The 26071-nt window shown below is 43.2% G+C and overlaps 1 protein-coding gene across 1 annotated transcript in view; it reads right to left on the bottom strand.

The window, feature by feature from the left end:
* Positions 1–7595: 7595 nt before the first annotated feature.
* LOC126334753 (uncharacterized) overlaps positions 7596–26071 on the bottom strand; it is a 44984-nt gene continuing 26508 nt past the window's right edge. The window contains exons 2-3 of the mRNA XM_049997321.1: positions 13574–13931; positions 7596–7921 (exon numbers count right to left, since the gene is read on the bottom strand). Coding sequence (XP_049853278.1) covers positions 7769–7921; positions 13574–13931 — 511 coding nt within the window. The 3' untranslated portion in view covers positions 7596–7768. The remainder of the gene's footprint in view (positions 7922–13573; positions 13932–26071) is intronic.

Below are 26071 nucleotides of genomic sequence, written 5' to 3'. Positions count from 1 at the left end.
CAGAATTTTCCATTCATGAATGGAAACGTTCTCAACATTCATCTAAACTAACCATTCCTCAACCAAATATTAACTTGTAATAGAAAGACTGGATTAGTTTTTTATGGTTATCAAAAAATGCAACCACTGTGACAGTACAGTGTGACACTGATTTCATAAAAAATGTTACTGAAGAGTGGGTCAATGTCCAGTGGAACGTGCAATGGACACGAACTGCACAGGTCAAGGAGCCGAGTCGGCTGCCCGCCAACACGAGGTGCACAGTACCTCTGCCCCTTTTAGCTGGTCGGGCAGGATGAACGCTCGGGGCTGGCAGCTGCGAAAGGGTGAACCACACTGTGGAGAAGAGTATCACGTCTAGAAGGATATGATAAGGAGGGCATTTAGAGAGTACTCCTAGAACACTTTGAGTTATTTCAACCTCCAGGACCATTGCTTGCAATAACACTAACTGAACCTCGTTTTCCCACTAGGAATGGGTTACCCATCTCTAAGAAACCATATAGAGTCCCATGGCACGTCATGTAAGAGTTTATAGACCAACAACTTCAAGAAGACATCGCTGAAGAAGTAAAAGCGATTAGTATGCACCTGTCATCATTGCACCAAAGAAATCGTAAGTTGGCAGTTACTAACACTGTTTCTATCAGAATAGGATTGCATACGTCTAACCCGTGCCTAATACGACAGAGACATTAGATAATCTTGGCCGGAGGAGGACCAACAGACCTGTGAATTGGGGACCATGAATTAGGGGCATCGCATGAAGATCATAAAAAAACAGCATTTTCTGGTTATTATCAGTACCACCTTTTCGAATGCAATTTGCATCAGCAACTTGCCAACTCCTTTCATATGGTTAATTGTGAGGATAAAAAGTGTTTCGTGACCTTTGCCTTCCGCGGGCAAGTGCTCTACCAACTGAGCTATCCAAGCACGACTGATAGCCCGACCCCACAGCTTCAATTCCAGAAGAATCTCGTTTCATAGACTCCAAACCTCTACTGCGAAACTTTCGGAACTAACCCTCCTGGAAGGAAGGATATTGCGGAACCTCGTTCCGGCACACAGTTTTAACCTGCCAGGAAGTTTCATACCAGCGCACGCTCCACTGCAGAGTGAAAATTTCATTCTGGACACATTCCTCAGGTTGTGGCAAAGCTATGGTTCCGCAATATACTTTGTTCCAGGAGTGCTAGTTCGGAAGTTTCGTAGGAGAGCTTCTGAAAAGTTTGGAAGGTAGGACATGAGGTACTCCTGGAATTCAAGATGCGGGAACGGGTCGTGAGCTGTGCTTGGGTAGCTCAGTCGGTTGAGTACTTGCCAGTGAAAAGCAAAGGTCCCGAGTTCGCGTGCCGTCCCGGTTCACAGTTTTTATCTTCCGGGAAGTTTCATATGAGCGCACACACTGCTGCAAACCGAAAATTTCATTTTGGAAAAAGAAAGATGTTTTCCTTATTCAAACATTGTCTTAAAAAAAGAAAAAAAAGCTCAGTGGCAACGTGTAATGAAGGTGGTTAGGGTAAAAAATAAAGAAAGGGGTAACGTCTTTAAAAAAAGTGGCGCATTGGTTAATGATAAATAATAATAACAAGGGGTAGCGTTAAAAAAGGGGAAGATCCGGGTTCAAATCTCTCTCATACTTATTTTTCGCAAAATTATGAACTGTCCGTCCGGTAACTGGGGTATCTGTACGCCGTACTCAAATTTTTGTCTGTATCGAGCGTAACGTCTGTCTGAAACAGAAATGTGTAACGAAGGGACCTTCAGACGTACGGACCTCCTATTTGCTCTACAAAAGTACGTATGTTATGGCTCTTGCGTTCCATTTTGGAATGTTTGACACTTGAATTCCTTCGTTCTCAAATAATTCACACCAGTTTGTGGTTTTCAAATTCTGTGAGAGGTCTATGAGGTATCTCGATTGCTCCCACCATTCATCTCCCATACTTGTGACGGTTATACACTACTGACCATTAAAATTGCTACACCACGAAGATGACGTGCTACAGACGCGAAATTTAATCGACAGGAAGAAGATGCTGTGATATGCAAATGATGAGCTTTTCAGATCATTCGCACAAAGTTGGCACCGGTGGCGACTCCTACAACGTGCTGACCTGATGAAAGTTTATAACTGATTTCTCATACACAAACAGCAGTTGACCGGCGTTACCTGTCGAAACGTTGTTCTCGTGTAAGGAGAGAAATGCATACCATCACGTTTCCGACTTTGATAAAGGTTAGATTGTAGCCTATCGCAATTGCGGTTTATCGTATCGCGACATTGCTGCTCGCGTTGGTCGAGATCCAATGACTGTTAGCAGAATATGGAATCGGTGGGTTCAGGAGGGTAATACGGAACGCCATGCTAAATCCCAACGGCCTCGTATCACTAGCAGTCAGGATAACATGCATCTTATTCGCATGGCTGTAACGGATCGTACAGCCACGTCTCGATCCCTGAGTCAACAGATGTGGACGTTTGCAAGACAAAAACCATCTGCACGAACAGTTCGACGGCGATTGCAGCAGCGACTATCAGCTCGGAGACCATGGCTGGGGTTACCGTTGACGATGCATCACAGACAGGAGCCCCTGCGATGGTGTACTCAACGACGAACCTGGGTGCACGAATGGCAAAACGTCATTTTTTCGGATGAATCCAGGTTCTGTTTACAGCATCATAATGGTAGCATCCGTGTTTGGCGACATCGCTGTGAACGCACTTTGGAAGCGTGTATTCGTCATCGCCATACTGGTGTATCATCTGGCGTGATGGTATGGGGTGCCATTGGTTACGCGTCTCGGTCACCTCTTCTTTGCATTGATGGCTCTTCGAACAGTGGACGTTACATTTCAGATGTGTTACGACCCGTGGCTCTACTCTTCATTCAGTCCCTGCGAAACCCTACATTTGAGCAGGATAATGCACGACCGCATGTTGCAGGTCCTGTACAGGCCTTTCTGGATACAGAAAATTTTCGACTGCTGCCCTGGCCAGCACATTCTCCAGATCTCTAACCAACTAAAAACGTCTGGTGGCCGAGCAACTAGCTCGTCACAATATGCCAGTCACTACTCTTGATGAACTGTGGTATCGTGTTGAGGCTGCATGGGCAGCTGTACCTTTACACGCCATCTAAGCTCTGTTTGACACATTGCCCAGGAGTATCAAATCCGTTATTACGGCCAGAGGTGGTTGTTCTGGGTACTGATTTCTCAGGATCGATGCACCCAAATTTTGTGAAAGTGTAATCACATGTCAATTCTAGTATAATATATTTGTCCAATGAATACCCGTTTAGCATCTGCATTTCTTCTTGGTGTAGCAATTTTAATGGCAAGTAGTGTATATTCCCACCACATGATTCATATCCTATAACCAGTGCATAGTGTTACAATTGCCAAAACCACAGGAGAATAAGACATGTCAATGACCGGAGTGATAGTTCACAAATTTGTATAAAAAAGTGGGTCACAGGGGAGGTTTGAACACTGTTCGACACCGTGACCACACAACCAAGACAGCGTGCTTGTTATTGTTTTAATGCTTGATGCGTGTTCAGTTTTTGACGGGCTATCCACTGGGCCATCTTACTACTAAATGTGAGGGGGTGCGATGGGAAGTTTCCCTTGTTAGCAATGACTACATAAACTTGCTCGACCACTATACCACAGTCATTGAGCTACCTGGACTGCCGATAGCACTTCAGCACCCACGAAAGATTCCACCGCAATCCTCCACGGTCCTTGTCCACCAGTACACGAGGTAATTATTTTGAACAATTAGTTCAAGATCCCACTCTAAGCGTAAATGGTTGCGAAATCTTACTTGACATCTTAGCAACAAATAATCCAGGACAAATAGTGAGTATCGTGACGAATATCGGGATTAGCGACCACAAGGCAGCAGCTGCTTTGATGAATACCGTAATTCTTGCAACCATCAAAAAGAAACGCAAAGTATATCTGTTTAAATAAAAAAATCTGATAAATATGCTCTTAACGCCTTTTTAAGAGACAGTCTGCACTCCTTCCAATCTGATCATGTAAGCGTAGAAAAGTTGTGGAAAGATTACAAAGAGATAGTATCGACAGCAATTGAGAGATATATACTATATAAATTAATAAGTGATGGTACTGATCACTCATGGTACACAAAACGGGTTAGATCGCCGTTGAAGAAGCAGCGAAGAAAGCATGCCAACTTTAAAAGAACGCAAAGTCTCCAATACCGGCAACGTTTTGCAGAATTTCGAAATATACTGAGTACTTCAACGAGAAATGCTTTCAATAATTTGCGCAACGAAATTCTGTCTCGAAATATGGCAGAAAACCTAAAGCGATTCTGGTCATACATAAAGCACACCAGTGCCTAGTCGCAATCAATACCTTCACTGCGCGATGCGGTGAAGTCACTGATGACAGTGCCACTAAAGCAGATTATTAAACAAGATTTTCCGAAACTCCTTCACCAAAGAAGACGAAGTAAATATTCCTCAATTCCAATCAAGAACAACTGCCAAATTGAGAAACATAGAAATAGATATCCTCGGTGTAGCAAAAGAAGCTTAAATCACTTAATAAAGGCAAGGCCTCCGGTCCAGATTGTGTACCAGTTAGGTTCCTCTCAGGGTATTCTGATACAATAGCTCCATACTTAGCAGTTATATACATCCTCTCACTCACCGTAAGATCCGCACCTAAAGACTGGAAAATCGCTCAACTCACAGCATTACTCAAGTAGGCAAGCAGGAGTATTCCGTTGAATTACAGGCCCCTATCGCTAACGTCGATTTGCAATAGGGTTTTGGAAAATATATTGTATAGGAACATTATGAAGTACCTCGAAGAAAACGGTTTATTGAGACGTAGTCAGCACGGGTTCAGAAAATATCGTTCTTGCGAAACGCAACTACCTCTTTATACTCATGAAATAATGAGTTTTATCGACAGGGGATGTCAAATTGGTTCCATATTTTTAGATTTCCAGGAGGCTTTCGACACCGTTCCTTACAAACATCCTCTAACCAGACTGCGTGCCTACGGAGTATCGCCTCAGTTGTGGGGCTGGATTCGTGATTTCCTGTCAGAAAGGACACAGTAGTAATAGACGGAAAGTCATCGAATAAAACAGAAATAATATCCGGCGTTCCCCGAGGAAATTTTGTAGGCCCTCTATTGTTCCTGATCTATATTAACGACATAGAAGACAGTCTCAGTAGCCGTCTTAGACTATTTGCAGATGATGCTGTCATTTACCGTCTTGTAAAGTCATCAGATGACCAAGACGACTTGAGAAATGATTTAGATAAGATATCTGTATGGTGCGGAAAGTGGCAATTGACCCTGAATAAAGAGAAGTGTGAAGTTATTCACATAGGTACTAAAAGAAATCCGTAAAATTTCGATTACGCGATAAGTTACACAAATTTGAAGGCTGTAAAATCAACTGAATACTTAGGGATTACAATTACAAATACCCTAAATTGGAACGATCACATAAATAACGTTGTGGGTAGAGCAAACCAAAGACTGCGATTCATTGACAGAACACTTAGAAGGTGCAACAGGTCTACTAAAGAGACTGCTTACACCACGCTCGTCCGCCCTATTCTCGAGTATTGCTGTGCGGTGTGGGATCCGCATCAGGTGGGACTGACGAATGACACCGAAAAAGTACAGAGAAGGGCAGCTCGTTTTGTATTATCGCGAATTCTGGGAGATAGTGCCACAGACATGATACGTGAATTGGATCGGCAATCATTAAAACAAAGGCGTTTTTCGTTGCGACGGGATCTTCTCATAAAAATTTCAGTCACCAGTTTTCTCCTCCGATTGCGAAAACATTCTGTTGGCACCCACCTACATAGGGAGAAATGATCTTCACGATGACTCCACAGAACATTGCAGCAGTTGAAGTCATAGAGAAAGATTACCGACGAGAGAAACTGAAAGACATTGCAGCATCTTTATAGTTTAGTCATGGGTCAGCACACCACATTGTGCATGATGATCTCCAGTTTCACAAAGTGTCTACAAGATGCGTGCTACGGCAGCTGACTCCTGAAATGTGAGAACGACGTGTTGATGCTTGTGAAGAACTTCTTCGGCGCTTTGAACGAAAAGGTGATGGCTTCTTTGCAAGAATCGTTACTAGGTACGAAACCTGGGTTCACTTCCACCAACCGGAAACGAAGAGACCGAGCAAGGAATGGCACCGTTCCTGATCACCAAAACCAAAGAAGTTTCTAACAGAACATTAGCAGAGAAGATTATGCTGACTCTCTTTTGGGACGAAAAAGGCGTCAGTTTGGAGCATTACATGCCTAGAGGGACCACTGCCACCAGTGCATCATACACAGATCTCCTAAACATCATCTGCGGCTTGCAATCAAATCAAAGCGATTTGGATTGCTGTCAGCAGGTGTCCTTTTGCAACATGACAATTCAAGGCCCCGTACTACCCGTACAACAGTTGCAACAATCACAGACTACATTTTGAGTGTCTTCCTCATCCACCATACTCACCAGACCTCGCCCCAAATGATTTCCATTTGTTTGAACCACACAAAGATGCAATGGGAGGAAATAAGTTGCATCCTGTTGAAGAGGTACGCCACGCGGTGCATGAGTGGTTGCGCGGACTAGAAAAAGAATTTTTTTCTAAAGGAATTAATGCACTTTGTAAGTGCTGGAGGGCTTGCTTTGAGCATGGGGAAGATTATGTTGAAAACTGATACAGCTTTGTACCACTTCTGCGCAATAAATAATATTTAAAAAATATGTAAGGTTTTCATTTTACTCACCCTCGTACATGCCAATCGCTTGTCACAAATGTGAGGCGGGTTTTGGGCCACAAGTTTTCCACATTTTGTTGCAAGAAAAGCATCCCAGATCGTATAGTATTATTTTACTGATACCCTGTGTTTCTTAGCAGCGAGAGCTATCAGTGTTCATCATATCTGTGGAAACATAATGGGAGCGGAGAATGTATCAGTCTAATTTTCACACATGACACATCAGTTTGAATCGTGCCCAACTAAGGCAGCTGTCATTGATGAACCTACATCGTACTGCATGTGGTTCACCCTACAATATTCATATCTCTAATGACATGAGCTTATAGATGTAGCTGTCCCAAAATTACTACTTTCACGTTTAATCGATGTTGATGAAATGAAATGATCATATGGCATTTATTGGCCGGTATATCCCCTTCGGGTTTCGGCCGCCGTATTACAAGTATTTTAGTTGATGCCACTTCGGTGACTTGAGTTTCAATGATGATGAAAATGGTGACGGACACACAACACCCAGTCCCCTGTATGGAATCGAACCCGGGCTCCCTTGCGTGGTAGGCCTATAACGCTACCGCTGCGCTACGGAGGCGGAGATTGATGTCGATATACAGTTTCTAGGGAAAGTGGTAAACAGAGAGATGAACATCTCTAGGCTGTTCATTATTTCACGTATTTTGTGTAAAAACTTTAAGATAAGTTGGTGTTCACTATCACATGTCACGCTGAGTAGCTAATAATAAGAAGCGATGTCACTATATAGAAGAAAATGGTAAGAAAGCAACACTAAACTTTCAAAAAAATACGTTTTATTTATATACTTCAAAGTTGGTTAAAATAATCTTTTACAAATACTTAGATCGCTCTTGCTTTCGTGCCAGGTCTGTGCTGGAATTCCATATCTTTCAGCGCACCGCCGAGGAAAATACATCCAAGCAAAGGTACGGAGCTGTCTCCGCGCGCATTCACCTCTGCTGATCTTGAATGCGAGGCAGGATGCAGACCTCAACTAGGTCGTCCAGGGCCTGGCTGATCCTCTGGCGGAAACGCTCATCTCGCTGGAACGCTTCCTTCACCATAGACGGCCGATCCGTCATGAATCTGTGCATATCGCCGTCCTGTGAAGAAATAAAGTTCAATGAACACCTTCAGCTCGATCAGTCACACTGCTTCAGGCTTTCTGATTCTCGGTATCACACTAATTAGATTTCACTTCACCAGTTAAAAGGACTTAAACTTTCTATCGTTGGTTAATTCCTCCTGCGAATATAAACTGATACATGGTTCAAATGGCTCTAAGCAACATAGAACTTAACATCTGAGGTTATTAGTCCCCTAGACTTAGAATTACGTAAACCTAACTAACCTGAGGACACCACACACATCCGTGCCCGAGGCAGGATTCGAACCTAAGACTCTGGCAGCCTCGTGGTTCCGAACCGAAGCGCCTAGAACCACTCGGCCACAGCGGCCGGCAAACTAAATGATAGCTTAGTAAATAAATATTGTGTACATCGTTCAAAAAAAAATGGCTCTGAGCACTAAACAACTTAATTTCTGAGGTCATCGGTCGCCTAGAACTTAGAACTAATTAAACCTAACTAACCTAAGGACGTCACACACATCCATGTCCGAGGCAGGATTCGAACCTGCAACCTAGAACCGCACGGCCACTCCGGCCGGCTGTTCAAAATTCTCTGTGGGACTGGCAAAGTCCAATTAGACTACAACACGGTCCAGTCACATTAGTTGGACCACCAGTCAAAAGACTGAATAACCACCTTTTGCACAGCGCGGACGTGCAGGGGAGAGTCATGAGGTTCTGGGAGGTACCGACAGCAATGTGGAGCCATGCCGACTCCAGGGTCGTGATAACCTGCACTATGTTTCACAGTTGAGGGCCATGGAGCCAACAGCCCAATCTATGTGATCCCATAGATTCTCGACTGGATTCAAATCCTAAAGGCTTGTTGGCTAAGGGAGTACGGCAAACTCATCCGAGGGCTCTTCGAACTACACACGTACCGGGTGCTTCATCTTATCAGAATAGCAATGATTAGAGAAACAAAGTAAAACAAAGCAAAGATGATGTTGTTTACAGGAAATGCTCAATACGTTCACCATCATTCCTCAACAATAGCTGTAGTCGACGAATAATGTTGTGAACAGCACTGTAAAGTATGTCCGGAGTTATGGTGAGGCATTGGCGTCGGATGTCTTTCAGCATCCCTAGAGATGTCAGTCGATCACAATACACTTGCGACTTCAGGTAACCCCAAAGTCAATAATCGCACCCACTGAGGTCTGGGGACCTGGGAGGCCAAGCATGACGAAAGTGGTGGCTGAGCAAACGATCATCACCAAACGACGCGCGCAAGGGATCTTCGACGCGTCTAGCAATATGGGGTGGGGAGCCATCCTGCATAAACATCGTACGTTCCAGCAGGCGTTTATCAGCCAGGCTCAGGATGGCGCGATTCTGTAACATACCGGCGTACCGGTACCTCTCACCCGTCACGGTAGCAGTTACAAACCAGAATCACGCATTTCCTCGAACAAAAAAGCCCAATAATAGTAGATGTGGTAAATCCAACCCATACCGTGACTTTCTCGACGTGGAATGGAGTTTCCAGAACAGTTCTAGGATTTTCGGTAGCCCAAATTCTGCAGTTGTGGGCGTTGACAGACCCTCGGAGCGTGAAATGAGCTTCGTCGGTCCACAACACGTTACTCAACCAATCGTCATCTTCCGCCATCTTTTGAAACGCACACACCGCAAATGCCCTCCGCTTCACTAAATCGCCAGGTAACAGTTCATGATGCCGACGGATTTTGTACGGATAGCATCGGAGGGTACACCTCAGTGCCAACCAAACAGTAGTGTAGGGAATGCCGGTGCGACGTGCGACTGCACGAGCGCTGACTTCCCCGTGCATAGACGAACCCGCTACAGTCTCCATTTCTTCCTGAACTGTCTCAGCAGCATTACGCCTTGTGCTCGGTCGGCCACTACGCGGTCTATCGTCTAAGCAACCCGTAGCTTCGAACTTCGAAATCATTCTCGCCACAGCTGCATTTGTCAACGGACCTTTACTCCTTCGAATCCCCTTCCTAAGAGGATAGGATCGTAAAGCTGAACTAGCACTTTCCCCATTCTGATAACACAGATTCACTAAAAGCGCCTTGTCAGGTAACGTCAACAAGCTGCGACTGCTGGCGCATCTGATTCTCTCTCTCTTTTCTTTCTTTATTGTTATTTTCAAACCTGTTTACAGGCAGGCCTGCAGCAGCATACTACACCACTCTTTGGCCTCAGAGAAACACGCAAGATACAAATGAAGACAATGTGAGATAAAAATATGGTGGACATATAAACGGAGACAAACACTTAGGTGCACAAAACGAATAACACGGAACCACTTAAGCACAAACGACGGCACACACAGAAACATGAGTCGTTGATCTCCAGCGCTCGAATGTTCACTAACAGTGTACGATTCTGGGGACCTGCCAAGAGAGGAGGAGAGGGAGGGGTTGGGAGAGGGGAAGGGTAGAGCAGATGCCATGGACAGGGAAGATAGGGGAGGGGAGGAAGGGGGGAAGCCCGGGGGAAGAGGGGTGGAGTAAGGGGATGGAGGAAAAGGAAAGAGAAGGGAGTGAGGGTGCCTAAAGGAAGGGACACAGGAAGTGAGGCGGGGAGGACCAAAGTTGGTAGGAGGGGTATATGGAGGGGAGGAGGACATCATCAGGGAAGGGGAGCTGGCAGAAGCCACCTTGGGAGTGAGTAAGGAGGGTGGAGAGGTGAATACCGGGTGGGACATGGGAATACAGGCGCGGCAGCGGGCGGGGGTGGGAGAGGATGGGCGAGACAAGTGGGTGAGGAGGATCGAGTTTGCGGGTGGTGTACAGGATCCGTATCCTTTCAAGGAAAAGGAGGAGGTGGGGGAACGGAATGAGATTGTAAGGGATCCGTGTGGGGGAGGGGAGACGGATGCGAAAGGCGAGGCGGAGAGCATGGCGTTCAAGGATTTGAAGGGATTTATAAAAGGTGGGGGGGGGGGGGGTTGAGATCCAGGCCAGATGGGCGTAACAAAGGATAGGGCGGATGAGGGATTTATAGGTGTATACAGCAAAACTCACAGTAAAACTATTTATAAAAAGGAAAGTTCCCATTCCAGTTCTGTGCAGGTGCTATTCTGAAATCATAGACCGTGGCCCAGGCACAACAAATGTAGGCCAGTATTCTGAAACAGTGGAATGCGACACACAGGCGGGCGAAGGGGGTGGGGGGCATGGTATATTCTAAAAAAAAATTACTAACAAACAGTTTACGTTTATCTTTCCGTTCGAGAAAAGAAGATGCAGTCGAGCGAGATTGAATTTCGCCGCCGGCCGTAATGGACAGCGATCGGGGAGGAAGTGGGCTGTGGGTTATTCAAAGGAAGTATTCCAGCATGCACTCAGGAGGAAATACCGAAAAAAAAACCTAAACAGCCGGACAAGGATCAGCACCCCTCTCATTCCGAACGCGAGTACCTTGTGCTAGCCGGCCTGTGTGGCCGAGTGGTTCTAGGCGCTGCAGTCTGGAACCCCGTGACCGCTACTGTCGCAGGTTCGAATCCTGCGTCGGGCATGGATGTGTCTGATATCCTTAGGTTAGTTAGGTTTAAGTAGTTCTAAGTTCTAGGGACTGATGACCTCAGAAGTTAAGTCCCATAGTGCTCAGAGCCATTTGAGCCGTAAACGACAAGGTATGATGAGAACTAATGAATAGTGAAGAACGTCCTTAGTGTGTAATTTGTTTACCAATTTTAGCTAGTGATAGCCTAAGAAGTTGAAGAGACATATTGCAACTAGGCATCCTAAATTAACGGGTAAATTAAGATAATTTTAATCAGAAATCTAGGTGTTATTGCCTATCCCCAGAAGAACTTTCCTAAATCAACGAATGGCACTTTTATGGCCCTTTCAGCCTCTTATCAGGTGTCACATAGTATTGCTAAACGCAAGAAACCGCACACGGTTACATAACCTTCAGTTTTACTAGTAGCTATTAATATATTATCAACAATGTTTGATGACTTAATCGCTCGACAGTTGAATTGTGTTTCTAACTGTAAAAATACAGTACACAGAATAATTTCAGACATCTCTGACAATTTACTCGAGCAGTTAATCAATAAATTGCTTAACAACAGTTTTGCCGATCATGGGGGCGAAGGGATTGATATTCGTAAAGACGCTCATTTGATAGTTAATGTTCGTTTCGTTGATGAGTTTAACATTCGAGAGAACTTTCTTTTCTTTAAGCCGACAGCGAGAACAGGTACAGGTCAAACCGTTTTCGACATTATCGATACTTTCTTTAAATTTTTTTTAAATATAATGGAATAGGTGCATTGGAGTATGCACAGTTGAAGCTTGCTCAGTGTCTGGAATTCATGGCCGATTGCAGGCGAAAGTTAAAGCTGTAGCTCCTGAAGCAATATGGACTCACTGCATGATACAGTCCATCGGGAGGTCTGACCGCTGAAGATATGAGCCTGCCTCTTCATGAAGAATGAGATACTGCGTTTTTTAAAGGAGAAAAGTCACTCTCTGGCTGACTATCAACTAAGGAATTTTCTACTTAAAGTGGCTTACCTCACTGACTTTTTGGAGGAAGTAAATAGTATAAACATTTTATTGCAAGGTAATTAGGCAATCTTGGGACGAAGAAGTGAAGGTGTTCATAAAGGAATTAGACCCGTGGTAAAACCGAATGGAAAGCGACATGGTAGATATGTTCCCTACTGTAAAAATACAGTACACAGAATAATTTCAGACATCTCTGACAATTTACTCGAGCAGTTAATCAACACAGATAATCCGATACTTTCAATGAAGATAAAAGCCTGCCTTCTTCAGCATCTTGCAACACTTCGAAAAATACGTCGATTTTGATAAATTTAATTCGATGAAAAATCCGTTCGAAACTGCTCCTGGAGCATCAAGTCTAAATATAAAAGAGAAAGAACAACTTATTGATCTCACTTGTGATACTTCACTGAAGACTAAATTTAATGAAGTATCTTTGTTGGGGTTTGGGAAAGATATTAGCAAGGAATTCCCAGCGCTGAACGAAAATGCAATGAAGAGCCTGATTCCTTTTGCAACAACAAACTTAGATGAGGCTGGCTTTTCAGTTTTGGGAGTAGAACTACCATTGGAGGCTAAACGTAAACAAAGAACTTCGAGTTTCTGCTCTTACATCCGCCTTGAGTAATTTTTTCTCAAAAATAAATTCATCCATCACATTGAACTTCGTAATTTAAATTTTTTTGCTCTTGCAATCCCTGTTTTCTGAATTATAAATATTGTTTATTTCAAAGTTTTAGAATAAATGAAAATGTGACAAACAGTTCGTTCCGTATTATCGTTATAATAATTGATGTAGTTTGGTTTCAGTTGTGTGTAATCCTTTGAAATTGAGTTAGTTAAGACACCGAATAAGGCAAATAAAATATAAAAAGTGCTTATTTTTATTAATAAAATAGACTGGGTGCTGGCACAATTTTTTGGAGTCATGGGGAGCTCTGATGAAAAACGTTTGAGAACTACTGTCGCAGGCAACGAAAAAGCTATAAACACGACTAATGCTTTTACCCCCTTTTGAAAATGTGATTCATTGTCACTTTAGGACTTAGCAACCTCTTGTCACAATTCTTTACATTAGTCTGATCCGTTTGTCGTTGTTACGGGATGTTGTCGTATGACGTGGCTGTTTGTACCTGTAAAGGAATCATGACGATCAGCAAAACGTATGCAGCGACGATAACAGCTAGCGGCCGGGTGTCCTCGCAGGACTGTAGGAAGTCCTGCAGGGGCAGGACGGAGTCGACGTCGAGGTCATGCTGGCGCAGCACGTCGGCCAGTGTCTGGTGGTAGAGCTCCAGCAGTCTGCGGCCGTGCGCTTGCCGTAGGTCTCGCATGGAACTGAGGTGCAGGAAGCTGAGCACATCATACGCCGGCGGCGCCAGTTTAGCCGTCTGGAAGTCCACCAGCCGCACCGACAGACCGCGCTGCGCATCCTCTGCGAACAGCATGTTGTTCGGCCACAGGTCTTTGTGGCAGACCACGTTGCGGTACCTGCATGGCAGAGGGAGAGTGGCAAGTGAGTAACCTCGGAACGATACTGTGCCTAATCACAACGACTGCGTGTAGCTGCTGCGATTAACGTGTGATCGTTTAGGGACACCTCTCCAAGTTAAAAGAAAAAAGAAGATTTCACTACAATTTCTAACATTTTAATAGTATAGCCTACAGGACTTGTTTCTGGCCCATTTTGTTTACATTTGTGACGAAGCCACGCCCCCTATGACGTCATCACATGACAAGCCCCACCCCTCCCCCTCGCACCCTCCTCTTCAGCCAATCACAGTGCAGTATTAAAATGAAGCACCCCAATGAGAATGTAGTTTAAAGAAATACGTAAAATAAATTTAAAAAGTTCTCCTTGCACATGATATCTATCTCACAATGTCACGGTGCAATTCCTTCGATTAACGTCGAATCGCCGGCCGTGGTGGCCAAGCGGTTCTAGGCACGTCAGTCCGGAACCGCGCGACTGCTACGGTCGCAGGTTCGAATCCTGCCTCGGGCATGGATGTGTGTGATGTCCTTAGGTTAGTTAGGTTTAATTAGTTCTAAGTTCTAGGGGACTGATGACCTCAGATGTTGAGTCCCACAGTGCTCAGGGCCAATTGAACCATTTTTTAAATGTCGAATCACTTAGGGATATCTGTCCAAATTAAAACTAAAAACAAGATTTCATTGTAATTCTAACATTTTAGTAGTATAGCCTACAGGGAGTCTTACACACTTTGCTTACATTAAATGTTCTGGCACATTTTGTTTACATTTACGACAAAGCCATGCCCCCTATGACGTCGTCACGTGAAACGTCCCGACCCTCCTCCTTGCACTCTTCTCTCCAGCCAGTCACAGTGTAGTATTAAAATAAGGCAACCCAATCAGAATGTAGTTTATAGAAATACGTAAAATAAATCTTAAAAAGCTCTCCTTGCACATGACATCTCTGTTACAATGTAATCCACTTGTGTTTAGGATGCTCTATTTCATACTGCACACACACACACACACACACACACACACACACACACACACACACACACACATACATGCATCTATTCCTTCGAAAATTATGTAAAGGGTGAAAAGGGTGTAACATGAAACATTTTGTAATAATTTACAGAATCCTCAAAAGTATGCCAACACAGTGATTTTTTCGCATCACATTCAAAATAATGTATTCAAAAAACTGTGCAAAGGGTATAATTTGCAGTATTTTTGCCCATGCTCAAAAGTGCCCGAAAGTTCTCAATATTTTTCGCCGTATTCGAAACTAGACTGACGGAAAAAATCGCAACACCAAGCATTAATTAATCTAGAGTAATGAAATTTTGGGAATAGATTTGTTTGGATAAGATATTTGAGTGATTAACACTGAAAGATCACAAGTCAATGTAAGTGCGAGATAAGACATTGAACATCTGAAATGCTGGCTCATTAATAACCGGCGTAACGGCCACAACGTTAAATGGAAGCATGCAAATCTGCATGGATTGTGTTGTACAGACGTCTGATGTGTGTTTGTGGGAAGGAGTTCCGTGCCTGTTGCACTTGGTCGGCGAATACAGAGACGGTTAATGCTGGTTGTGGATAACGTTGAAGTTGTTGTCCCATGATGTCCCATATGTGCCTCACTGGAGACAGATCTGGTGATCGAGAAGGCCAAGGCAACATGCAGCTCAACATGTCGAATCACCAGACTGACGTACAAATTTGCGGTCATAGTACATGAGTTAACCAAATGAGTTCTCCTCCTGTCACACAAAATCGTACTCCAGGCCATAACTCCAAGTGTAGAGGCAATGCATCTAATAACATGCAGACTGGTTGGTTGCATGCCCTCAACTGGTCTCTTTCTAAGCAACATACGGCCATCACTAACATCAAGACAGAACTAGCTTTCATCAAAAACACAACAGATCTGCATCTTTTCTTCCAATGAGCTCTCACATGACACCACTGAAGTCGCTACTGGTGATGGCGTGAGGTCAGTGGAACGCACACTACGGGTCATCTGGCTCTGAGCTGTCCTTGAAATAACCGATCTGTAATAGCTCGTTGTGTCACTTAGGTGCCAACTACTGTTCAGATTGCTGCTGCAGATGCAGTAGAAATCGCCAGAACCATGTACCGAACAAGATGGTCTTCCCTCTCAGTAGTACCACGTGGCTGTCTTCTTGCTACCGTACATTTTCGTGACCGCAGCTGCCAGCGTCCTGCGCAGTGGCTACAATCCTGCCAAGTCTTTGTGCCGTATCGCAGAAGGAACATCCGGCTTCTCGCAATCCTGTTACACGACCTCTTTCAAACTCAGTGAGGTATTGATAATGGCGTCTTCGTCGGCTTAAAGGCGTTCTTGACTAACATCAGCTCAGCATGTCCAATCTCAAGGTACCAAACGCTCACGACCGCTACAGTGTATGCATAAAGAGAACCTGATTCACATCCTCATAGTGACGCTACTACCGCCACTTTTACGCAACTGACACGAAATTTTAGTAAATATTATCTTTCAGATGTAGAAAACTCTTACCAACTTCATGTCGCACGTCTCCTTCTTGGTGTTGTGACCTTTTTCTGTCAGTGTATTTATCCTAAAACCACTTAGGCGCAAACGAAGCCTTAAATGATTTATTTTCCAGATCTAAAATTTCGTCAGGTGTCACAAGACAGGGAGGTAGCCGTAGGCAAGACTAAACTGACTGGGCATTTTGCTTCTACCAACAATTGTTGTCTTGCTGTGACGTCCAGTTGGGATAATGTGATGTGCATGCCACACTGCAAAACAGACATGGGCTCTACAGCTTGAAGCACACTTATTGGCGAGAGTAGACAATGTTATTCCCACCTCAAAAACCTGCCATACACCAAAGTCAGTCAAAAAGTATAGTCACCACAAATTATTTTACACATGTATGATGCTTATCGGACAATGGCGTAGCCACAGTGGTCACACTGGTTCCTGTACGATCACCGAAGTTACGCACTGTCGGGCTTGGCTAGCACTTGGTTGGGTCAACGTACTGGTCTGCCAAGTTTTGTTACAAACGAGGTGCACTCATCCCCTGTGAAGCCAATTGAGGAGCTACTTGATTGAGAAGCAGCGGCACCGGCCACGAAAGCTGACGACGACCGGAAGAGCGGTGTGCTGATCACATGACCTTCCTACCCGGTGATGCCTAAGGACTGTGAGTGACATGGCGGTCAGTTGGTACAAATGGCTCTGAGCACTATGGGACTCAACTGCTGTGGTCATTAGTCCCCTAGAACTTAGAACTACTTAAACCTAATTAACCTAAGGACATCACTCACATCCATGCCCGAGGCAGGATTCGAACCTGCGACCGTAGCAGTCACACGGTTCCGGATTGCGCGCCTAGAACCGCGAGACCACCGCGGCCGGCCCAGTTGGTACTGTTGGACCTTCATGGCCTGTTCAGACGGTGTTTGTTTTCTTATGATGCTTACCAAGTGTCACACTGATCTTTCCACGAGTAATACGTCTGCAAAAGTATGTCAGCATCACAGAAAAGTGTAATACTTTTGTCACGTATTTTATTACAGTGCTACTTGAAACTTGCACACAACGAACATATTCATGAAATCAGTATCCAGAACACGACTGTGAACTCCAAAATAAGTACCTCCATGCTGTTTTCACGCCCAAACACATGTGGCTTGGTAACCGTGCATGTAAGTGTCTGCCGGCCGCGGTGGCCGTGCGGTTCTAGGCGCTCCAGTCCGGAGCCGCGCTGCTGCTACGGTCGCAGTTTCGAATCCTGCCTCGGGCATGGGTGTGTGTGATGTCATTAGGTTAGTTAAGTTTAAGTAGTTCTAAGTTCTAGGGGACTGATGACCACAGCAGTTCAGTCCCATAGTGCTCAGAGCCATTTGAAACATTTTTTGTAAACGTCTTACGGAATATCAGAACGAGTATAGCAAATATTCTCCATAAATAGTTAAAAACCAACATTTGCTTATGGAATGTAATTAACAAATTAATAATACACAGTTGGTCTTTAAATACAACTCTGCAAAATTTCAAAACACTTCATAAAGTCAACTACTGCTTTATGCTTCAGTTGCTTGTCGTCATCAACAGAAAGCTGAACTGCTAAACGCTCATGATTCGATTAATGAATTATAGTGCAAAGCATAACAAATCAAAAATTAATTATTTGTCACATCTATGATATTCACGGCAATGTTAAGTCAAACATTAAATTGTCTGAAAAAATGCACATTGATTCAAAAAAAAGCTCAGTGTTTACATCATGTTGCAAAATGTTATTTTCCATAGACACACACGTCCCTCGAACTGGTGCCTCAAAAATCGCTGCAGATTCTCCAATTAAGTGCTGCAACGCTATTTACATTACTAAACACCTGCTAAACAGACAGATCACATTATAAGTCAGGCCTAAATGATCGATATTGTAATAGTAACATGATGAGGCTTATAACTAGAGAAAATAAGTTGCAACACTAGGAAAACTCACAAAGAAACAGCCATTCTGAATGCAATTAATTAGGTCTACTCTTGGTGTAAGTCACAATACACCCACAAATTCTATGATGCTTATCAAGTGTTACAATGCTACCACGTTCTCTAAAATACAAAAAGCATGTTATCATTTCAAGCTGAGAAAATGTTATACAAATTACTGACATCATCCAACGTTTCTTACTAGTGTTTCACCACCATTTTAGCTCAGAAGAAGATTACTTATCACTTGAAATATACAATCGATAATACTGATTGACAATTATTGACTTCTGTTACCGATAATAGTGCCCTTTCTCGAGACAGTGTAAGACGACACCTGACGTCTAGCATTTCTGTTGGCAGCTCTCAACTGTAAATGACTGTAGGTGAAAACATAGCCGTCTATTGAACTGTGACAACATTGCGGCGTTGCTATAAAGTCGTTTACAAAATCGCATTACGTGATCGCATTAATGAAGGCACGTGAAGCTGACATGTCCAGTTCACTGCAGCTGTCAGAGATAAACCAGCACTGACTTAACCACAGTCGAGGCTAAGCACCAAACGAACTCCTTTTATATTTACCAATCGGAAATGCAGTCCCAAGGCATTCTAAAACGTTGGCAGAGTGTTTATACTGTAATTAGCTACTAAGTAATACCTACTTGTAATAAAAACACGTGACATAAAACACCACACACACACACACACATATATATATATATATAGGGTGAGTCACCTAGCGTTACCGCTGGATATATTTCGTAAACCACATCAAATACTGACGAATCGATTCCACAGACCGAACGTGAGGAGAGGGGCTAGTGTAATTGGTTAATACAAACCATAAAAAAATGCACGGAAGTATGTTTTTTAACACAAAACTACGTTTTTTTTTAAGTGGAACCCCGTTAGTTTTGTTAGCACATCTGAACATATAAACAAATACGTAATCAGTACCGTTTGTTGCATTGTAAAATGTTAATTACATCCGGAGATATTGTAACCTAAACTTGACGCTAGAGTACCACTCCTCCGCTGTTCGATCGTGTGTATCGGAGAGCACCGAATTGCGTAGGGATCGAAAGGGAACGGTGATGGACCTTAGGTACAGAACAGACTGGAACAACACACTGCGTCCACGTGCTAACACCTTTTTATTGGTCTTTTTCACTGACGCACATGTACATTACCATGAGGGGTAAACTAACGGGGTTCCATTTAAAAATACGTAGGTTCGTGATAAAAGACATACTTCCGTGCATTTTTTTTATGGTTTGTATTAACCAGTTACACTAGCCCCTCTCTTCACGTTCGGTCTATGGAATCGATTCGTCAGTATTTGATGTGGTTTACGAAATATATCCAGCGGTAATGTTAGGTGACTCACCATATATATATATATATATATATATATATATATTCGAACTTTGTTTAAGGAAGGACGGAAGAAGGTGTTATTATTACGATTTATCACTTCAACTGGACAACTTTTCCAATTTTTACACGCAACATGAAGAAAGATAGTGACAGAGACGTTATATCTCCAACAAGGGTGACAGAGTCTATATCTCGAAAGCAATATTATTTGTCATGTATCAAGTACAAAAAACATATGTAGGTTGCACATAAATGTAAAACTGTTAGATTTTGAGCACAAAACGCACTCTGGAGGCACCACGGACCTCCATAATAAATATCCTCAAAACTGTATAGTCTGTATTATTTATTAAAATTTTCACAGATTGCCTATTGACACTAATGATAAAAACTTTTAGATTATGTAGCACTTGTTGACAATGCAAATTCGATTGCTGTACGACACAAGCACTATCGACCTTAAAACTCACTATTTCGATTGCTACGTTGTGTGTATAAATTATTAACATACACACACCTCACTTATTGATACTAATCAAACAAATTATAGGGTTGTAGATAACGGTAGTTTGATCTCAGTGCTACACATTAAATTTATCTAAATACACAAAAACTGGCTGCAGACTCGGTCGTTTCCGTTACGGGGACCCTTACCTCAGAAAAGTTCGTAACGTCGTCACGGAATCACCTTGCATATACATACATTTACAGGCGTCGGCTCCTATAACATTGACGCCCTGTAGCGTCGTTGGATGATCTTTCCGGACATGAGTTCCTATTCAAAATGTTATGTGCTCACTACCTTCTACAAGTCCTAGAAGTTTGTAATGGGAACTTCCGGACACCTAGTATGAGTGATGAGAGCACGAGACAAGTACTGGGCGAGTAGCAACGACAGGGGCTAAGCGGCGCTGTAATCGGGGGTGCAGTGCAGTAGCTGAAGAAAATTGTAAGGTAATAACTAACAGAATAAGAAACCAATATAAACCACCGCAGAGAAAAAAATTACGCAATGTGCCTAGGGCTCTCGTTGTCGCTGTAAACCGAAGCTTATGCAACAGTGTGACTTGAGCGGACGTGCAGGATGCCTCGTAGTCGAATGCGCGAACCGCATCGTCAAATCAGTGAGTCTGAAAGAGGGGGCATTATTGGCATGAGAGAATGTGATGCGTCCATCAGGGAAATTGGTGCTCGCGTGGGACGAAGTGTTTCGGCAGTGCAACGGGTGTGTGCCGAATAGTTCACGGAAGGCAGTAGAACGCAACTAGATGGGTCAGGCCGCACCAACCAGACCACCTCCCGAGAAAATCGACACCTGATCCGAATGGCATTTCAGGAGAGATCTGAGTCCTTCTCGGCTCTGGAGCAAGAGTGGAATAGTGTAACACATCGTACACTACCAAGGGCGACAGTCCGTCGCCGTAAATTACTGCATGGGTTACGTCGCCCACTTCTGCGCGTACCTTAAATGACATCCGCCCTTAAATGACATCCGCCGACGCATAACCACAGACTTTTGGCCAACACACCAGACGACATGTCTCATCAAGACAATGCACAGCCACATGTTGCTGCACGGGCATGTTCAGCCTTTTGCCCTGGCCCTCCAGATCACCACACTTGTCGCCAGGGATAAACGACAGATGCTGTGATATGACCCAACGCCGACTACCACAGATGAACTTTGGAAACAAGTGAGTGCAGCACGGATGGCTGTACCACAGGACGCCATTCGCTCCTTGTACGCGTCGATTCCACCTTGCATGGAACAAGTTATCAGGGCCTAGGGCAGACCTTGTGCCCACTAGGCAGCAGGAGACATGCTGAACCGAAGTGACTGAAATTCTGATCACTTCTGCGGAACATACTAATGTACATGTCATGTGATTATGAACGTTTTACCTCCAGTCGTTCAAGATGTTCTGTTTTTCCGACTATGAGTGTATATTGAGGTCTCCTGCTGCGTTTTTCCGTCTGTACGTGAATGCTAATATGAAGAACTACTGTAGGATTTTTGATACGGTTTTCACGAATACAGAGACTGATTCACAAGGAAGGCTTGTGTGTACAATTTATTAGCACTACGCCAGACAAGTTGTCCAATTGGAAATACTTAGTGCTAACTGTGTGAAGCCAGGGCGGGACGCTAGTTATTATGTACTGCCGTGCAACCTATCTATTACGCATTTCGTAGACGGAAGTGGAATGTGTCCTCTTGCAGTCACACGACATTGTTCGTTCGCAATCCATTCTTAATAGATATGAGCTATAACTAGAGCTGTGCGCTACCAAAACTACGGTTCGATGGTTTTGGTACACTACATAAAGACGTAGTTAATGGTACTGTTACCAGTAGTATTGGTAGCACTGGTAGGAGAAGAAAGATAAATGAATGTGTAAGAGAGAAACTGGGAGCCGACGACTTCTCTTTGGGTCTTGTTTGTTTGGTTCTTTGTTTTGCACATAGTTGGAACATTTCAGTGTTAGTCCATTGTGTATTTTGTATCATTACAGAGTACAAACTGCATTTTTAAGTAATAAAAATTAGTTGATAGGGTAACTTCTACGTTCTTATGTAGCCAAAGCAATTACTTTCGATGAATGTGCAGTTTATATGCACAAACATAATATATATAATTATTGTTGTATTTTATATTCAATAGATCAAAGGCTAAAGGTTCTATTTGTTATTGATAAATGCGAAAGCTTTTTATGAATATCTTTTACAAAAGTTCGACGAAACGATATTTGATATATTTATGTTCCGCGTCTGTTTTATTTTAACTTTTTCTGAGGGCAATGCATTTTCTAGCGCTATATCATAAATCTGTAATGTTTTCTTTACGTTTACGACAAGATCGTCCGCAGCTCGTGGTCTTTCGGTAGCGTTCTCTTTTCCCGCGCAAGGGGTCCCGGGTTCGATTCCCGGCGGGGTCAGGGATTTTTCCTGCCTCGAGATGACTGGGTGTTGTTGTGTCGTTTTTATCACCATGTTGCATCTCCATTGTGGTCGGAGGAAGGCAATGGCAAACCATCTCCGCTAGGGATGGGACCTCTTCATCACTACAACATCCGTCTGTTCCACGTTACAGACGTATAATTTTCGAATGGTACCTCAATTATACATTGACACGTTCAGTTTAGTTAACGGCCTTGCCGCTGCGGTAACACCGGTTCCCGTCAGATCACCAAAGTTAAGCGCGATCGGGCTGGGCTAGCACTTGGATGGGTGACCATCTGGTCTGCCGAGCAATGTTGGCAAATGTGGTGCTCTCAGCACTTGTGAGGCACACTGAGGAGCTACTTGATTGAGAAGTAGCGGCTCCGGTCTCGTAAACTGACATACGACCGGGAGAGCGGTGTGCTGACCACATGGCCCTCCATATCAGCATCCAGTGCCGCCTGTGGGCTGAGGATGACTCGGCGGCTGGTCGGTACCGTTGGGAATTCCAAGGTCTGTTCGGACAGAGTTTAGTTTAATTTTAAGTTCAGTTTTAGTATAAATGCTGTTCATTTTTAAATCACAGACAGGAGGATAACTAAGTATAAGAAAAATCTTCTATAAGTCATACAATTCTTTATACATCGTCACTCAGTTTCTAAACAATTTACCGCTTCTGGTTTTCAGGGGTGTTTAGTAAGACACTGATCGCATGTTTAAAGAAAGACATCATAATGAGGCTTACAGCCTTCACTGACCAAAGATACCAGGAAAACTACCGTAGTCTACGCTTACTTACGATAGCCTACAGTAGCCTACGGTAGTTTTACAACTTCAGCTACGAGAGAAGTTAATTCAATTGTGTTTTCAGTAAAAATATAACTGGATATAATTGTGCCTTTTTCGCTTTAAGTACTCTTAATTGTTTTCAATACTGGAGGTGCTAAGATCTATTTTGTTCATTTGGAAGTCAGCGTTGCGTTCCAGGATGGCTACGGTGGTATCCTCTAGTGTAGATACATTTTCAATAGCGGAATTTGATGTCTTCCGTTTACTGAATTTATACATGACCGGAACTTCCTAAAATATTCTGAGGGATCTCCCAGAAACTTATTAGTCAAACTTATTATAAACTTCAGGTTTGCCCATTCTTACAGATGCATGGGATGCTATTAAGTTTTCTCTGTCAGTGTCCCTGCATCTCCATTGCAACGAGACTACGATAGTCTCTGTTTCTGCAACATTATACGATTAGTTAGTATCACTGAACCACCACGTACCTTTGCAGTCTTTTGTTACTTTACTCTGAACGCACTGATTCACATTGTGATTTACACCTGCAGCTGATCATTGTTCCTGTAACAGTATCCACGTAGCTAATATCTGTCTCATTAATGAGGTTTCTATAGAAGACAGGGTCTGTTTGTAATGCGTAGAGCGCCATCTTGGCATATACAGCACTATCCAGTGAAACTCGAGGCTGAAGAGAGCAGTAATGTGCTAGGTTGTGGTGAGGCTTGAAAGAAAGGCAGCAATTCCTCTGATGTGAACCGATAGAAAACTAAGCGCTAATAATAACCTCTCATATTTGGGATTATTTTTCTTCACAGAAAGTTAATATCATTGGATAAGAAACAAAGACGCCTTGAGTACGTTGAAGACAAGAATTTATGGACAGAAATGACAAACATATATGCATCACTATTAAAACTGTATATTTCGATATTGTTGCTTCGATTCTTGTTCTGTCACTTGGGTACATGTCTAACTATTCAGTCTGTCAGCACTGGTGATGATGATGATGATGATGACGATGATGATTAGTGGTTTGAGAAACTAAACGCCGAGGTTATCAGCGGTCTTGCATGAAATAGATATAGTCCAGGGTGATGAAAATCTATAAAAATCACAACAAATATTAAAAGCATCCTGTATAAACAAACAAAAATTTAAAATAAAACACTGGCATATTGATATTCATAAAAGACCTACCATAAAATGCAGATAAACCACAGGATAACAAAAAGACAAGATCAGGGATAAAATACAAGTAAAGGTAGGCAGAAAGTGACCCAAATAATTAAATAAATATTTATAAATAGTGGTTCACTGAGCCAGTCTGCGTTACATTAAAATTTCACACCTAGTATTATGGGAAGGAATCCTGACATCGCAAAAAAACTTAAAATGCCAATCACATTCGCCTGATTATCACTTACGACAGATTGTAGGTCCTTTGTGTGACCTAGATCTGCCCTAGTGTTACTACATAGAACATACTCAATTAAAATATGTTGCAATGACAGCTGTGATACATATTAGTGACACAAGGGTGGTTCCTCACGGCGGAAGAGAAAACCATGTGTCAATGGCCAATGTCTATATCTGATCCTCGTCATGGCTACTTCTTCATGGCGTAATGGTAGCAAGGATACAAGATCGTAGTGAAACTTTCACTGATCACAGCCTATTACTCTCCACTTCCAACCATAGAACCTCCCTCCAGCACATGGTCTTCCGGGTAACGTACGTTGTAACAGCCTGAAGAGTGACTCAACAGAGAGCAGGTGGAAGTTAGCAAGCCATCTTGATAGCCGCTTCAGCGAGTTCTTTGCCTCGGATCTGTAAACACTCTAAGACCTAGCAGAAAATTATTCCCACTTCTTTCCGTTGCAAGAGAAAGAAAGCGTCCTGGACTTCATGCAGCATCGTATCTGCTGGATACTTCTGACGATAGTTAGATGGGCACTTTGGGGATCTGATCGGATGAAGAACATCTTGCCACGATGCCGTGTGGCGTGCTCCGGTGACTGCGATGTTCCCGCGAATTAGTTATTTGGAAAATGATTGTTACATCACACTGACAGACACAGTCCGACTTGCACGTTGTATCTAAAGGCGTTCAGTGGCAACAAAAATTCGATTTTGGGTATGTCATGTAATTAAACACAGAATTTAAAAATTTAAAATGCTATAATAACCTATTCATTATGAATTATCGTTTTATGTTAAAAGTTTAACAAAGGCAACAGATACAGCACTTACGCTTATGTGTATGTCTTGAGGCAACTTAACTCATGGCGCACAAATTACCCACACTACATCAATCCAGTATTTGACAATGAGAGCACTTAGTGACTTCCAAAAAACTTCAAACATATATTCAAACTTTTCCTATACCTTTTTTTCGCTTACATGCTTAACTTTAAATGCTTAACACATAAACTGACCTCGTTCGCCTGGTGTAGTCAACAACTCGTCGTGGTGTGTACTAAATAACTCGTTGGAAGTCCCCTACAGGAAAATGACCCATGCTTCCTCTGTAACCGT

Source organism: Schistocerca gregaria, chromosome 2 (assembly GCF_023897955.1).
Source record: "Schistocerca gregaria isolate iqSchGreg1 chromosome 2, iqSchGreg1.2, whole genome shotgun sequence".
Taxonomy (NCBI): Eukaryota; Metazoa; Arthropoda; class Insecta; order Orthoptera; family Acrididae; genus Schistocerca; species Schistocerca gregaria.
The sequence above is the reverse complement of the archived record's forward strand: the minus strand, read 5'-3'. Positions and strand labels throughout refer to the sequence as shown.